Source organism: Podarcis cretensis (genome assembly GCF_951804945.1).
Source record: "Podarcis cretensis genome assembly, chromosome: 1".
Classification (NCBI taxonomy): Eukaryota; Metazoa; Chordata; class Lepidosauria; order Squamata; family Lacertidae; genus Podarcis; species Podarcis cretensis.
In genome coordinates, this window is record NC_137170.1 from 3,443,690 (window position 1) to 3,460,678 (window position 16,989).

Below are 16,989 nucleotides of genomic sequence, written 5' to 3' on the forward strand. Positions count from 1 at the left end.
CTTGCAGTTTCACTATAGATAACATTCCCCACATGGAACTGCCATTTTGTGTGGCAAAGTTTCTTGACTGGCATGATTTCATCCTTCCTTTTTCAACCTTGTACCCCTCAGTTCCCAAAGGGTAGCCTGATCATGCATGCCACTTGATCATAGACCCACAGTGCTCAAGGCATCTACTAGCCTCAGCCTGCGAAGGAGCTAGAATTATAGGCCAGAGCCACTTTGCCCAGCTAGTTTATATCCTCCAGACATAAGTTTGAATCTTGATAAGGTGATCTATGCAACAGCCAGTAGATGGCAGGAGAGAGAGAGAGAGAGATTATACCCGCTATTCTATGTATGTACATCTAGAATTTATAAGCGGTGGAGTTGTAGCGATGAGACCAGCTGAAGCTCAAGGCAGCTAGGAAGCCATTTTCTCTAATGCAAGCTTGGGGGGAGTCAGTAACAAGGAAAATAGATTTTGCAGGTGCTAAAATGAATGGGTAAAGAAACTGTAAAACAGGCAATGAAATGCCAGTTGAACCACTAAAATTCCAAATCTGAATGCCATACCAGACTGCGCTGGAGGACCTCACCAGGGCAATCTCACCACAGATTGGTGGGAGTCTTCCCTAGAAATCCACATATTGAGGGGGTGAAGCTGGATGTCCTGGGTTCAAGTCCTAGCCTGCTGGAAACCGGAGAACTGCTTTCTGCCAGTCTGTGCTAGAGAGATCAATTATTTCAGCGGTTTTCAACCTGTGTGCCGTGGCACCCTCAGTTGCCTTGAAGGATGGTCAGGGGTGCTGTGGGCAACACTGGCCTCTGTCCCTCTTTCCTTCCCTCCCTCCTCTGATGCCCTCTTGTGTCTCTGCCTCCCCAAGGCTTGCATGGCTGTGTGTTGCAGCAGCCCTGGCTACAAGCTCTGCAGGCGAAAGGTGCCTCTGGGGCTGGCCAGGGGTTGCTTCCCAGGGCCCTGTGGGCCAGTGCGAGGAGGTGCCACTCTTTGGGGTGGATGGGGGCAGCTCAAAGACCAGTGGCAGAAGCTGCGGTTGCCCAGAGGAGCAAGGAGAGGGGAGAGGAGAGGTTGAGGGAACACTCCACAAGGGAGGGTGTTCAAAAAAGGGTGAGGCAATGGGGTGACCTAACTGGGCTCCTGAGCCCCACAGGAATGCAGCAGAAAGAATGGAGTGGGTCAAGGGAGCCATGGACTCAAGAAGGTTGAAAACCAGAATTTTCTGATTCAGTATAAGGCTGCTTTTATGTTCCTGCTAATCTATGGCTTTTTAAATCTGTGGGAGGGAGGTTATTGGTTTGCTTTTGTTTATGTGTTTTTCTTTTGTGAACTGCCCTGGGATCTTTGGGGTGCTTTTGAAAGCCAGTATGGCATAACGGTTGGAGGTGCAGGTGGCGCTGTGGGTTAAAGCCTCAGCGCCTAGGACTTGCCGATCGAAAGGTCGGCGGTTCGAATCCCTGTGACAGGGTGCGCTCCCGCTGCTCGGTCCCAGCGCCTGCCAACCTAGCAGTTCGAAAGCACCTCCGGGTGCAAGTAGATAAATAGGGACCGCTTACCAGCGGGAAGGTAAACGGCGTTTCCGTGTGCGGCTCTGGCTCGCCAGAGCAGCGATGTCACGCTGGCCACGTGACCCGGAAGTGTCTCCGGACAGCGCTGGCCCCTGGCCTCTTAAGTGAGATGGGCGCACAACCCCAGAGTCTGTCAAGACTGGCCCGTACGGGCAGGGCTACCTTTACCTTTACCTTTATGGCATAACGGTTGGAGAGTCTGGCTGGGACTTGGGAGACGAGGGTTCAAATCCCCCACTCAGCTATGAACTTCACTAGGTGATCTCTGGGGCCGGTCACTGCTTTGTCTCCGCTTACCCTACTTCACAGAGTTGTTGTGCAGAATTAATAGGAGAGAGAACCATGCACACTGCCTAGAGCTTGGAGGGAAAGGAGAGAGAGGAATGAAATAAATAAATAAATAAATAGGTAAATGATGGTTTGCTGCTGGGGGGGCACTTCAGTCTCCTAAGCGCTTTCTCCGATATCCAACACTTTTAAATTCAGCTTCTGAAAATAGTACTCCATTCACTTCCTCTCGTAACATCTTCAGTTTGTGTCTGGCCAGGTAAAAATAGCTCCCTGTGCCAACTTTATGAACCACCTAGAAATAAAGGCCTTTATCAGCTCCAAGCCATCCTTACACCCTCCTCTAGCTGGGACCAGAGCTGGATTTAAAGGCAGAGCATCAAGTCAATATAGCATCCAGGGGCTTTCCAAAAGCCATTAATGGAATATGCCACGGGAGGTTGCTTAAACAGCTGCAGACATGTGCAGGACTAGCCCATGACCAGGCAGGGGAGAAGAGCAGAGAAGTCTGGCTTCTGGATCCATCCTCTTCTGACAGTAGTCAGACACTCCAACAGAAAGAAGCCCACAAGCAGAACCGGAACAGCAGCAGCAAATCTCTCCTGGCTGCTGATTCCTCTCAGCAACTCAGTTCATGAGCTCCTGCCTCTTGTTTCTGTGCGGATGTGATACTGTGCAATAGCAGCCGTGCTAAAGATTACTGGGTGATACCCAATTAAGCCACCCATTCATTTCATTTCCACGGGCCCCATTTTGAGCATGATTAATGTCCGTAGAGTTGGGACCCCGAGGGTCATCTAGTCCAGCCCCCTGCAATCTAGGAATCACAGCTCAAGAATCCTACATTGCCTTTGCTGTTGGGCGCAAGGAAATAAATCATGTCGATCATTTAAATGCCCTGCACTCAATATTTTTTTTAAGAGGAAAGAATCGTTAAGATAATAGAAGCAATAAATAGCATCAGAATACGAAACAGCAGGAGATCAGAGCAAAGGGTTGAGAAGAGGGCGGGGGGAAATCCCTCGCAGGCCAGAGAGGACTCTGCAAGGTTGCAAGGTTTTCAGCTGGGGCAATCAGAATAAAATGCACTTTTTGACTACTGATTCAAAACCCTAAAATGTATTTTATAGAACTGACTTTTTCATTTCTATTCTTTGCATATCGTATTGTTGTTTTATTGCTATGGCCGGTGGCTGACGCAAATAAAGATTCATTCATTCATTCATTCATTCATTGACAAAGCGCAGCCAGGGAGACGTCTCCGATCTCTCCATTCTTCTCCATGGCAACATTTCACTTCCGTTCCGGGGCGAAGGAAGGAAACGAGCCCGGAAGTTCAGCCCCAAACAAAAATAATAATAATCCTGCGGTGACTCTAGCCTTTTCCTATCTCTATGCGAAGCCGTGAACGGGGAAGGTTTGCTACTAAATAGCGCAGCAGCAGAGAAAGAGGCGGACCGGGGAGGAGGAAGGGGGGGGCACGTGCAGAGGTGAGATGCAGGAGGTGCATTGCAAAGAGGGAGGGGGGACACAAAGGGTGGCCAGGTCCTTGCAAGACCCCCACCATTCAGCTCTTCTTGCAACACGCCCCCCCCCCATGTAGGATGCCAGCTGTGCAGCATCAGTGAATTTGTCCGGGGAGGGGGCTCTTTGCAACGATAGGGGAGGGAACCCATTGGGGTGGGAAGGGAGGGGGCAGAGGGCTATGGAGATACAAGCAGAGGGAGGGTTATTGGGTTCTTGTTTCTATTTTTATTATGTATTTTATGTTTTTATACTGTGATTTTATCTTGTGAACCACCCAAAGACCTACGGATATGGGGCGGCAAAGAAATGTAAATCTATTAAATAAGGCCAGGGCAGAGGGTGGGATGTGGGTGTGGGTGTGTTTAGAGAGGCATCTCCATGGAGAGGGGCAGGTTAGGGGGGGGCCTGACCCATGCATCTCATGCAGGGTGAGCAGGCCAGGACCATTGACTTTACTGGGCAGAAAGCAGCTTTGCATGCTCCCAGAAGGTCCCGCACTCCATGCCAGGCAAAGCAGAGGTAGCTCTGCACCCTCCCTGGATCAGAGCCCTTTCTTTCCGGGAGACACATGCCCAGAACTCTAGTGGGAGCATCCATCTGCCCTTGCAGTCCTCAACTGGAGAGGCAACAGCTGGTTGCTGTGGGTTGGCCTCTTCTTCATGATCTCATCTTCCCCATCTTATTCTGCCATAGCCAAGATTTTGAGGGATTTGAGCTGGAAGGTTTCTTCACCTTTCATCCACAGAAGGCCTATCTGACGACTTCCATTCTCACCTCCTTTTCTCCTCTTTGATCCTCCTGAACTTGATCCCTCCTGATCCCGCAAGATGATGAATCTGGGTTTGGGAAATGGTTTACTTTCGAATTCACTCTGGGTGCTCCAACAGCAGAAAAGAGACTGTAGTTCTGGCTGCATTTACAGAATAAATAGGGTGGGTTTTTAAAAAAATCTTTTGGAAACCCACTAAAACAGTCACAATGTCCATGTTAGTTGCTGTATGGCCAGTTTGTTTAGAAATGAAAGGCGAAGGGTCTTCTGGAGGCTGACAGCTCCTTTGCTCCAATTCTGCCTTTCCTCTTCCTCGACAGGAGCTCAGCGCAGCTGTCCAGATTGCTGTCGTTTATTCCTGAGCTGCTGGAGTTACTGGCGAAGATGAAGATGGAGGAAGACGCCGCGACAGGATGCGCCCCAGAGGAGGCACTGGAGGGGGCAGGAAGAGACCAGGACCAGGACGCTGTAGACTGCCAACCCAAGATGGAGGACAGAAGGCAGCCCCCGGAATCAATGAGATCCCCTCAGAAAGCAGCTCCACAGCTGGTGAAAGAGGAGCCGGAAGAGGGCTTCTCCCATCAGTGGGAATCCCAGTGGCAGGAATTTCTGAGGACGGTGGAGCCCCCTTGCCAGGGCCCAGAAGCCCAGCCTGAGGACCCCACGCCGTGGGGCGACACAAAGGCCTTCCTGGCCTCTTTTGAGCAAGTGGCCTTCGCCTGCCGCTGGCCCCGGGAGGAGTGGGTGGTGCGGCTCTTGCCGGCCCTCCGAGGAGAAGCCGAGTTGGCTTTTGGCTTGCTGGACGACAGAGACCGGGAGGACTACGGGAAGGTCAAGGCGGCCCTCTTGCGCAGAGATGCCCTCGGCCGGGAGAGGCGGCGGCAGCACTTCCGGCGCTTCGGCTATGGGGAGGCCAAGGGGCCCCGGGCCGTCCATGGGCGGCTCCAAGAGCTGTGCCACCAGTGGCTGGCCGTCGAGAGGCACTCCAAGGAGCAGATCCTGGAGCTCCTGATCCTGGAGCAGTTCCTGACCGTCCTGCCGCCCGAGATCCAGGGCTGGGTGAGGGAACGCGGCCCCGAGACCTGCTCCCAGGCAGTGGCCCTGGCCGAAGACTTTCTGCTCAGGCAACAAGGGGCCAAAGGAGATGGAAGCCAGGTGATTTCTCCACAAAGTTCCTCTGCGGTGGGACTTAAGGATCTGGGTCCAGAAAGCGCACCTCCAGGTCTAGTTTTTGGGTACAGCTGTGCCCACAGCCTGGCCTGACCCTCACAGTTGCCCCACAGAGTAAATAACAGGACACCCGAGATCTAGATGCTCAAGTTTGCATTGCATTCCTATTTTCCCTTCCTTCCAGTATAGGTAGGAAAACCTTACTGGTTAATAATGATCATGATAATTTTATTATTTGTATCCTGCCTATCTGACTGGCTTGCCCCAGCCTCTCTGGGTGGCTTCAAACATATATAAAGACATAATAAAACATCAAACACCAAAAACTTCCCAATGCAGGGCTGCCTTCAGATTTTCTTCTAAAGGTTATATAGTTACTCATCTCCTTGGCACCTGATGGGAGGGCGTTACACAGGGTGGGTGCCACTACCGAGAAGGCCCTCTGTAAATAATTATTGCACCTTTTCCTCCACAAGGAGCTCCAGGCAGCGTACATGGCTCTGCTCCTCATTAATCCCCACACCAACCCCCTTGTGAGGTAGATCAGGCTGAGAGGCAGTGGCGGGCCCCTCAAGGTCCCCCACGGAGCTTCCTGGCTGAGTGGAGATTTGAACCCTGGTCACCGAGGTCATAGTCTGACACTCTAACCACTACGCCACCCTGGCTTTCTGATCAGCCATGGTCACCAACCTTTTTGGGACCGTTGGGCACATTTTGAATGTTGAGAAAGTGCTGTGGGCTTCCACGGGGAGTGTGGTGTGGCATAATGCAAAATTAGAAAAATATAGTCGTTGCTCTTTCTCTCACCCACAATCTTATGCTTGCCATGCAGTCACCCAGGTTTTGCTGGTCCTGACCGTGGACATCACCCAATATTGATTTCAAACACACACACATGCAGCATGTAGAGACCGCTAGCAAGCATTAGTCTCTCTCACAAACACTCATACATATATTGTACCTCTGTCTCTCTTGCACACTCCTCCCTCTCTCTGCCCAAATGCATCTCTCTCAGTCGCACCCGCAGAGCAGGCTGGAGAAACCCACCACCCGTTGCCCAGAGAGGCCTCTGCATTAGCTAGAAGATGCATCCACTGAGGGCCCTGCTCTTCCCTCTGTGGCCTCCCCCTGGCCAGTTGCCCCAGGCAGAAAGCCTCCCGGAGCTCCTTCGCTCTGTCCTGCTGGAGCTCCCCTCCGGCTGGGGGCCGGTTGCTGTGGGTGGGCGACAATCAGACTCCGAATTCCTGGAGACAGGCAGCCTGTTTCTGAGCCCCCAATGTGGCCATGGGGCTGCTAAGTTGAGACTGGGATAGCGAATTGGGATCTAGGGGGTCCCTGTTCTGAAAGGCTTCCTTGCTGCTCTTGCAGGTGGCCTTTGAGATGGTGGCTGTGACTTTCTCCAAGGTAGAAACTGCTCCTGATGGTGGGGAGCAGGAGGGGCCCCTGTGCGCTGAAACAAAGCAGGAGGAGGAGGAGGAGGACCAGGAAGCCAGCAAGTTGGGTAAGAGGGGAGTGCCTTGCGCCCGAGTTCCTCGTTTCTCTTCAGAAAAGCTCAGGAGATGCTCTTGGCATTAGAATATCCAGGCTCTTTGGGGTTTCTAAGGGTGGGAGGTGGGGACAGTGCCCTGAAAAAACACTCTCTCGGTGCAATTTGTATTTCTCTCTGGTAGCTCCCATTGTTATCCTTACCTATGCATTCATTGCTGGTGTAATAATAATAATAATAATAGATTATTTCTGCCCTGCCCATCTGGCTGGGCTTCCCCGTGGGCTTCCAACAAAATATTAAAATACCGTAATGCATCAAACATTAAAAGCTTCCCTAAAGAGGGCTGCCTTCAAAACTGCAAACGGATCTATTTAAAACAAAGCAAGCACAATACAAAGAAGGAGGCGTTCTTGCAGAGATTCGTTCATTCATTCACTGGGAAAGCCTGTAGGAAGAAATATATCTTCAATTGTTTCAGGGATGTGCAGATAGTTGGTGCCTGTTGTATCTCAGCAGAAAAGCTGCTCCACAGAACAGGAGCAACCCTGCTCTGAGTAAATGTGAGGCAGGTAATTTAATTGCAGGATGGTACATTCCTCAGACGTACTGCGGCAAACTACATTAAACCAAACATCCAGCAGTTATTTAGGTAAAACAACCTAAAGATTGCTTGGGCCTCTCTCAACTCCCTTCTGTGAGCTTGCTAATGCTGTTCCCCCTACTGAATGGGTCGTGTTATTTTTTGTTTGCTTATTAAATTTGTATATCACTCCCCCCCCCCAAGGAGCTCAAAGTGGCATACACTGTTATCTTCTCCCCCGTGTAATCCCAACAACCATGTGAACTGGGTTTAGGCTGAGAGTGAATGACTGGCCCAATATCACCCAATGAGCTTCATGGCCCCGTGGGGTGGGGAATTTGAACCCTGGTCTCCCAGGTCCTTTGCCCCATCATGCTAACCACTACACCACCCTGCCTCCCCCTAATGTTCTGAATCTCCACCCTTTATTTCCCCCTGCTTTAAAACTCTTGTTTCTTTTCTCTAGCGCAGGGAAAGAGTCATTTGGGATTCTCTCATTTCTTACGCAGGCAAAGAATGGATGGCCGCACACGAGAGGGAGACGTTCACAGCGGAAGATTCGGGCCGAGCAGGGGTGTCCCTGTGGAAAGCGGAAGAGGTGGTTCCCCAGTGCCACTTCCAGGAAAATGCTGCCGCCAGTCAGGAGAGGCCTGAGGGCCAGCTGAGGACCGACCCCGGAGGGGATGGAGACGCATCTCTACCTTATGGGGGAGATTACACAGCCCTCATCGTGACCACCGTCCAGGCAGGAGTGGACACAGGGAAGAAGCGGAATACCTGCCGAGCTTACGGGAAAAGCTTCAGCCCGGGTTCCAGCGTGCTCAAGAGCCGCCGAGCGGGAGCCAAAGCCCACAAATGCCAGGTCTGCGGGAAGTTCTTCCTTTCCGGCTCCAAGCTCATCATCCACCAGAGGACCCACACGGGGGAGAAGCCCTACAAATGCTCGTCTTGTGGGAAGACGTTCAGGTCCAGCTCGGTCCTGTACCGTCACCAGAGGATCCACACGGGAGAAAAGCCTCACAAGTGCCCCGTCTGCGGAAGGAGGTTTGGCAGCAACTCCAACCTCAATCGGCACCAGAGGATCCACACCGGGGAGAAGCCGTACGAGTGCGCGGAATGCGGGAAGAGCTTCATCCAGAGGGCCAACCTGAATAAGCACCACAAAATCCACCAGGGGGACGGGAAAAGCCGGGAGGGTTTCAGCACGAGCTGAAAGCGCAAAGTGGGTGTGACATGTGTGCACACAGGAGGAAACCGCTTAAGAGACCGGATTGCGCAGAGACACTTTTCAGAGGAATATTTCAGAAAAGGACACAGAAATTCCTGTGTTGCAGCAGGTTGGACTGGATGACCCTAAGGGTCCCCTCCTACAATTCTGATTCCACGAATTCCAGAAATCCCAGAGGACTTTTTGGAACTGCTCCCTGTTCTGGGTGCATTGATGAGGTGTAAGATACCGTGGGGTGAGGGAGGCACTACTGTGAGTGCGCTGGCTGCTCCCCATCATTCGCTCGCAGATGCTGAGCGCTTGGGAACGACCCTGGCAAGAGTGCTGTTGCCTTTTGCATGAAGACATCCAATTGCACAGGCTCCCTATGAAGTGAGGCCTTGCTCTCTGTGCAAGGCAAGATTGTGGGCTGTATTGTATGTTATGTGGAAAAAAGGAGGAGACAAATGTAAACACAAAATAATTTCAGTTGCATTCCTTCTTTAAAAACTCCCCTTGCTTTTTCTTCTTCTTTTAATACTGCCTTTCCTCAAAATCTCAGCCGAGGCAGCTTATAGTTTAAACGTGTCCCTTTCATGTTGAGCTAAGGAGAGAGAATCACACCAATAACATGAAGAGAGCAACAGGCAAAGCCAGCGGTCAGGGCAATTGCAGTGGAGCAAATTCAATGTTTTCATCAGTTAGGCAGAGAAAGGGCCATAGCTCAGTGAGAAAGCATGTACTTGGCATGTAGAAGGAGCCAAGTTCAGTCCCCAGTGGCATCTCCAGGGAGGGCTGGAGAAGACCCTCTCTGAAATCGCGGGGGGAGATGACACTGAACTAGTATCTGACTCCACCAGGCAGCTTTCTGGATGTGAAGCTGAGCATTCTGTTGACAGGAATCTTCTAAGGTTGCTTGGAGAGGCAGAAGCTTGTGCATTTATTTAGTTATTTATTTTTGTGTCCAACCAATTGATTCTCAGAGTATCCATCCCATTGAAATTAATGGACTTAAGTACGGTAGGTCCATTAATTTCTATGGGATATATTCAGCATAACTAAGGAGATTGCTCACTCCAGTAGCATTTCTGTTTTCCTGATGGGATGATCTCTCCTCCCTACCACCACCCCAGCCAGTTTTTGGGGTGGGGGCAGGAAGAAAAGTCCCATTGCACTCTCTGATGGGAATGAAATTCCCAGGGGGCACCTGGGGGGGCAGAGCTCAAGAGGGTGATGGATTAGATCTAGAACCTTAAGTCACTAGGTGGACTGTGGGTTGCCTCCTACAAAACAGCTGATTCTTCTCCAGAAGGGGCATTTTCATTGGTCCAGCACAAACTGAGTGATCCCATCTCTGGAGCAAAGGCACCAACAAAGCCCAGGTAAACGAACCCGGAATGGAACCACTGACCATTTTATTTTAATGGGAATTTGTTGAAATGACTGGTTTACGTATTTGTTTTCTCCAAAGAAGGACTTCAAATTCCCCAAACTGACCAGCTCTCAATTGTCTGTGGCCTGGACGATGGAGAGAAATTTTCAGGTAGCTCTTTCAATGTGCATTTGGATCCTCTGATGATCTGAGAATGGTCAGGCTTCTGCAGAGGGGTTACTGAATCTTCCATTATGATACACCCAAAATAGGCTGCTGACATGGAGCTAGCCAGGAATTTTTAAAACCAAGTTATCTGCAACACAGTTGGTCAGTTAAGTATTTTATTTACTTGATTGGGGGGGGGGCAGCTACCCCCTCTGCCCCCTCCTGGCTATGTCCATGACCCATGGCACCCTGAGATGCATGTACAGGCTAGTTAAGAGTCTGGTAAGTCACTGGGTACAAGAGTTAGGAGCAATCCTTTTAAAGGAGAATCCAAGGGCAAGAGGATGGATAGACAGATCCACAGCTTGCTGCCTAGAAGAGCATCATTTGGGAAACGCTGTGAATTGCCCCCTTTTGATGGCAGAAATGCTCAGGCCAAGACAACTCACCAACACACATCATTTTAATTTTACTATGTCTGCTGCAAAAGGGAGCATGCTTATTATTTATTATAAATGGGCATCTAATGGAAGGCTTCCTTTTGAAAAATATTGGATGCCATCACAGGAAACCATTTTTAAAAAGTGGCTCCTAGAAGGAAAACATGAAATTGGTCAGGCTATGTATCCTAAAAACAATTTCAAAGGTGAAGCATGTAGACCGATAATCAATTGTTTTAATTGTAGAGAACATAAACCAAACCATGAATTAAGTTTTTAAAGAAACCCCATTTGCTTTAAAAATTAAGAGCGTACGCGGAGATCCAAACTACAGATGCTTGAATAATACTTGCTCATACCATGGATATGGGCCATAAGATGACAAGGCCCCTTTTGGGTGCTGGATCCAACCCCTGCCATCTCCTCCTTCCCAAGCGCTATTTGCTCTGACTTTAGAACTGTCAAATCACGAGCGTCACATCAGAGTTTGAGAATCTGGGCAAACAAGTCCCTATTTTTTATTTTTCTGTACACAAAAGCATCTTATGTGTGGCAAGAGGGTCTCATTCGGCTGAAGCAGCTTCCATGTTTGGTGTCCTCTTCAGGCCATCTCTGCAGGTGGACGGATGTTTAATCCAGCTGAAAAGTGGGAGAGAGAAGAGCGAAGACCTTCAGTGTGACTTTCTCCAGAACCGAGAGGCCCCATTTTCTAATCTTGGGCATCTCTCCTCTTGGGAAGGAGCAACTTGCGCCTCGCCCCTTCTGCCCGCCTTTTAGGCTCCAGGAAGCGCAAGGAGCAGGGCTGACGGCCCTCGCTGGCCCCCCACCCCGTCCCAGAGCCCCCTCCCTCCTCCCCCATCTCACCTTGATGAAGCCGATGTCCTTGGCGTACTGGCGGAAGCACTGGCGGCACATGTTGAGCCCGTACTTGCGGATCAGGCCGTGGCGGTTGGAGCAGACGCGGCTGGGGGGGGGAAGAGGAAGAGGCCTGGGGGTCAGCTGGAGGGTGGGAGGGACGGGGACCCCCCTCTTCCCCCTCAGCCGCCCTCCCACAGTGGGGAATGGGGAGAGAAGGAGAGAGGCCGGTGGGTCAGGGGACCCCCCTCTCTATACTCCCCCCCACCCCTCAGAGGAAGCGCTCCCCTCCCACGGGGGAGAGAGAGGGAGGCCTGGGGGTCAGGGGGAACGGGGACCCCCATACTCCCCCCTCCCGTCAGAGGAAGCGCCCCCTCTGACCCCCCCACCTCGCCCTCATAGAGCCCCAGAGGAGGAGGGGCTCCCTCACTTTCCCTCCCTGAGGCGCCTCGTGGCAGTGGGGCTTCCTCCCTCACACGTGGCTGGGGGGGGGAAGAGGCCTGGGGGTCAGCCGGGGGGGGGGCAGGAGGGACCCCTCCACTCCCTATACTCCCCCCTTCCCCTCGGAGGAAGCGCCCCTTCAGCCCCCTCCCACGGGGGAGAGAAAGAGAGAAGCCTGGGGGGTCAGCCGGGGGGGCGGGAACCCCCTCCCTATACTCCCCCTCCCCTCAGACCCCCCCCCGGGCTTGGCTTCCCTTTCTTTCCTCCCCCACCCCCCCTTCCCCTCCCTGAGGCGCCTCGTGGCGGCGGGGCTCCCTCCTCCTCCTCCCCCCTCCTAATCCTTCTCCCCCCCCTTTCCCTCCCCCCCGCTCCCTCCCTCCTCCTCCCCGCCCGCCCGCCACCCACCAGGATCGGGACCCCTGGCCGAACTTCCTCGGGTGGCTCCAGTAGAGCTGCTGGTGCCCCATCTTGCTCGGCGCCTGGCGAGGAGGGAAAGGCCGCGCCGCCCTGCGCACGCGCGGAGGAAGAGCCTCTCCCGTCGTGCCCCGCGCCGGCCGGCGGCCCCGCGCCCCGCCCCTCTCCGCTCCGCCCCCCCCCTGACGTCACGGCGCGCCGAGCCAAGAGCCTCTCTGGGCGCTGCTTGCTCCAGCCGGGCGCGGTGGCGCGTGCCTGTAATCCAGCTACTCCTGGAGGCTGAGTCTGGCGGATCGCTTGAGCTCAGGAGTTCGGGGCTGCTGTGGGCTATGCCGATCGGGTGTCCGCACTAAGTTCGGCATCAATATGGCGAGCCCCGGGGAGCCGAGGCGCGCCAGGTTGCCCAAGGAGGGGTGAACCGGCCCAGGTCGGAGACGGAGCAGGTCAAAACTCCCGTGCCGATCAGTAGTGGGACCGCGCCTGTGAATAGCCGCTGCAGCCTTACCTGGGCAACACAGCGAGACCCAGACTCTTTTGCTGATGCATTTAGTGCAATTAAGAATAATAATAATAATAAGAATAAGGGCAACTCGGAGAGGGGCGCTGCAGCCTTACCTGGGCAACACAGCGAGACCCAGACTCTTTTGCTGATGCACTTAGGAGAATATTAATGAATGCATTAAGAAGAATATTAATATTAATAATAATATTAATAAGGGCAATTCAGAGAGGGGCGCTGCAGCCTTACCTGGGTAACACAGCGAGACCCAGACCCTTTTGCTCCTGGATTTAGGGCAATTAATAATAATAATAATAATAAGAATAATAATAATAAGGGCAATTCAGAGAGGGGCGCTGCAGCCTTACCTGGGCAACACAGCGAGACCCAGACTCTTTTGCTCATTATTGGAATAGGAATAATAATAATAATAATCATAATCATAATAATAATATTAATAAGGGCAATTCAGAGAGGGGCGCTGCAGCCTTACCTGGGCAACACAGCGAGACCCAGACTCTTTTGCTCCTGGATTTAGGGCAATGAATCATAATACCGTATTAAGAATCAGGGCAATTCGGAGAGAGAGGGGGGGGGCGCCGCAGCCTCGCCGGGGCAGCCCAGCCGAACCCAGACTCTTTGGCTGAATTTAATGCAAGAAATGAAGAATCATGAAAGTGCCATTCGGAGAGAGACGCTGCAGAAAGAAGAATGCTACATGGCTTGATTCCCCAAGGGCAGAAGAAGAGATTCCAACCCCACTCCCCCCACCCCCCACTTCTTTGGCCCCCCGGGGGGGTCAGACAGAGGGTCCCGGGCCGCTTGCAGGAACTCCTCAGCCCCGCTGTCCCGCAGATCTCGGGGAGGGAGCCGGCTGGCGGGAGGCTTGGCCGGGCAAGGGAGTTTGCCCCTGCTCTCCCCGCTGGGCTGCATTTCTGCAAAGAACTTCTCCAATGGGCTCCTGCGCTGCGCGACCGCCTCCTCCTGGCCAGAGCCAGGAAGTGCCGCTCAGGCCGCGCGCACTTCCCCCAGCCGCCAGCAGGGGTCAGTGCAGCAGCGCTCCGGCATAGGAAGGTGGAAAGAAGGATGCTTATAGGATCTTTGAGCTGCAGAAACAGATAAGCCCTTCCAGAAGTGGAACCACAGGGTAAATGAGCAACTCAGCTTCATTTAGGAATGGGGGGAAACGTGATCATCCACAATGTATATTCCGATTCCCAGACACGGTCCATTGAAGCTGCCCCTAAACTGGTTTCCGGATGTTTGGGACTACAAGTCCCATCACCCCTGATCATCCCCCTTGCAGGGCCCTGGTCTTCGTGGTGCATCCTGGAGTCCCTTGGTGCCTCCAGAGACTACCAGGATTTTGTGGGAGCAATTTAAGGTATGGTTACCAGATTCTTTTTCAATGAATCCGGGAACACTTTTTTTGGGGGGGGGGAGCTGGGAATCAGTAGTGGGGATGGTGAGGCAAAAGACCCTGGGCCCAAGCACACATGCACATTGTATAAAGGTGCAAAGCCCTTCTTTTGCACCCTGTGAAACATAAATGCGAAACACAAATGCACTGGCGCTCTGGAGGCACAAAAGCTGCACACAGACTGGCAGAATCGCTCTAGTCTACTGAATGCCAATCTGCCAGGCGGATGGCGCTTTCAGGATGATTATGCATTACTGTACTAGAGGAAAAGCTGACAAACATTGTTGTGGGCTGGTCTCTTTTTAATGAGCGCGAGGTGCAAGCACAAGAGAGGCTGAAGAAAAGGATGCAGTTAAGGCACCTGGCTTTATCCCGTGTTGATGGCCTTTCAGCCGATTCCCTGGTGGCCCCCTGGAATGTGGAGTTAACCAGGGCTATTGACTGTTTGGCTCCGAAGCGCCCTCTCCGATTGCATGGAACCCGGACAGCCCCGTGGTTTTCCCCGGAGCTGAGGGCAATGAAACAATCGTTCAGATGGCTAGAGCGCCGGTAGCGGATGACCCATTCTGAAGCTGACCGGACACGGGTTAGAGCTCAGTGTCGAGCCTACCAAGTGGCAGTAGCGACGGCGAAGAAGACTTTCTTCACCGCCTCTATTGCATCTGCAGAAAACAGCAGCAGGAGACTTTTTCAGGTGGTCCGCAATTTAGCAGAACCACCTGCAACATCGGGGCCCAGTACGGGCCTCATGATCTCCTGCAATGATTTTGCAAAGTTTTTTGCAGATAAAGTCGCTCAGATTCGGGAAGAGGTAGACGCCACCGTGGGAGCATTGCCGGGGCGGGAGAGTGCTAGAGTCCTGTCTAGTCAAATTGCGTGGGATCAATTCCAATCTGTTACCTCCAAGGATGTGGACAGGCTGCTTGGACGAGTGAAACCAACCACCTGTCTCCTGGATCCTTGCCCATCCTGGCTTATAAAAGCTAGCCGGGAAGGGCTGGGCGATGGGCTTCGTGGGGTGGTGAATGCTTCCCTCCGTGAGGGAGCCTTCCCAGACCCGCTGAAAGAGGCGGTTATTAAACCGCTTCTTAAAAAACCATCTTTAGATGTGGCCACGATAGTCGCACTGGTTGATGATCTCTGGCGGGATAGGGAAAAAGGTGAGAGCTGTTTCCTAGTTCTGCTGGATCTCTCAGCGGCGTTTGATACCATCGACCATAACATCCTTCTGGACCGTCTTGAGGGGCTGGGAGCTGGGGGCACTGTCATACAGTGGTTCCGCTCCTTCCTCCTGGGCCGTGTTCAGAAAGTGGTGGTGGGGGATGAGTGTTCAGACCCCTGGGCTCCCACTTGTGGGGTGCCTCAGGGTTCTGTCCTCTCCCCCATGCTTTTCAACATCTACATGCAGCCGCTGGGAGAGATCATCAGGGGGTTTGGGCTGGGTGTTCATCAGTATGCGGATGATACCCAGCTCTACCTCTCTTTTAAATCAGAACCAGTGAAGGCGGTGAAGGTCCTGTGTGAGTGTCTGGAGGCGGTGTGAGTGTCTGGAGGCGGCCTGGGGTGCTCTGGTCCAGGGGGTCACGAAGAGTCGGACGCGACTAAACGACTAAACAGCAATATGAATTACAGTCAATAGAATAGGATGGGGCCTAAAAACATGCATGTCAGGTGTCAAAGGCGTTTTAGGGTGGAGGTTGGACTAGATGACCCTTGCAGTCCCCCCAACTCTACGGTTCTGTCATTCTATGAAGTCACATACAGCTCCCTGTTGCTTCTGGCTTGTGGATGGAAATACGGCTTTGATCTTACCTGGGATTCCAGCAGAGGGCAATGCAGTTCAACAATCTATTATTGTCCCATACAGAGGGAAGCAGAAGTCAAGATATTGACATCAGTATTCCCCCATGTGAGGCTGTAAAGAATATTTCAACTATAAGCAATGACTGGCACATCTCTCAGTGATAAGTTATGCATCCAGAATTGTGCCATTGCTTCCAGAGGTTTCATCACCATTTGTGGGAAGCTGTGGACAAGGTACAGAACAATAACTCGGTGGTGAAGTCTTCTCGGCCTCAGCCCAGTAGACCTGAAGGAGCGTCTCCACTCCACCAGACATTGAGGTCCAGCGCCAAGGGCCTTCTGGCAGTCCCCCCCCCCGCAAGAATTGAGGTTACAGGTGTTGCAAACAAAATCTCTTCTTCCCTTATAGGGCATCCAAGAGCCCGTATAGAGTCCTTATGTGGGTTTCCTATTGGTAGGAGAAAATAACAGGCCAACCAGAGAATATTGAGAAGCAAAGCAGCTAGTAAGCTTGATCTTTATTAAAGCTGTTGCAACAGGGTGCTCCCCTCACATGCAGGAGGACAGAGGAGGACCCAGAACAAAGGTGTGCACATCCTTATATAGACATTTTAAATTGTCTGCCCTGAAGTCCGAGACTACGCCCCAGATACATCATACCTACATCACAGAAAAGGTGGTCTACAACAGAAATGTGAATGTTGTTGTTTTTCCTGTCTGCCAGGTTATCTGATAATGCCTTATCTGATTGCCTTTCCTGGTAGTCTGGCCATTCCTTTGAGATGGTAATTACAGTACTTAATTCCTGTAACAAGGAAAGTTTTTTCACCTCCTCCCTCCTTGCAGAGAAACATTTGGTCAGCTTGGGAGTCAAAATGCTTTCAGGACTGTCTTCCTGTGCTGCTTCATACATGTGGTTTATATATTTATGTACGTGTTTGCTTGGTACATTTATGAACATTTATTATATATCTAAGACCT

At 52.1% G+C, this 16,989-nt stretch overlaps 2 protein-coding genes across 2 annotated transcripts; one reads left to right on the top strand and one right to left on the bottom strand.

The window, feature by feature from the left end:
* Positions 1 to 3,220: 3,220 nt before the first annotated feature.
* On the top strand, positions 3,221 to 9,576 carry LOC307200558 (uncharacterized protein). The gene is made up of 4 exons (XM_079949093.1): positions 3,221 to 3,344; positions 4,471 to 5,305; positions 6,689 to 6,821; positions 7,899 to 9,576. Exons 2-4 carry the CDS (start codon positions 4,535 to 4,537, stop codon positions 8,600 to 8,602), a joined length of 1,608 nt encoding a protein of 535 aa, XP_079805219.1. The 5' UTR covers positions 3,221 to 3,344; positions 4,471 to 4,534; the 3' UTR covers positions 8,603 to 9,576.
* Positions 9,577 to 11,062: 1,486 nt separating this feature from the next.
* Positions 11,063 to 12,435, bottom strand: LOC307208745 (small ribosomal subunit protein uS14). Its single transcript, XM_079963671.1, has 3 exons — positions 12,278 to 12,435; positions 11,441 to 11,540; positions 11,063 to 11,215 (listed from the first exon to the last, which is right to left on the bottom strand). Exons 1-3 carry the CDS (start codon positions 12,337 to 12,339, stop codon positions 11,207 to 11,209), a joined length of 171 nt encoding a protein of 56 aa, XP_079819797.1. The 5' UTR covers positions 12,340 to 12,435; the 3' UTR covers positions 11,063 to 11,206.
* Positions 12,436 to 16,989: the final 4,554 nt, after the last annotated feature.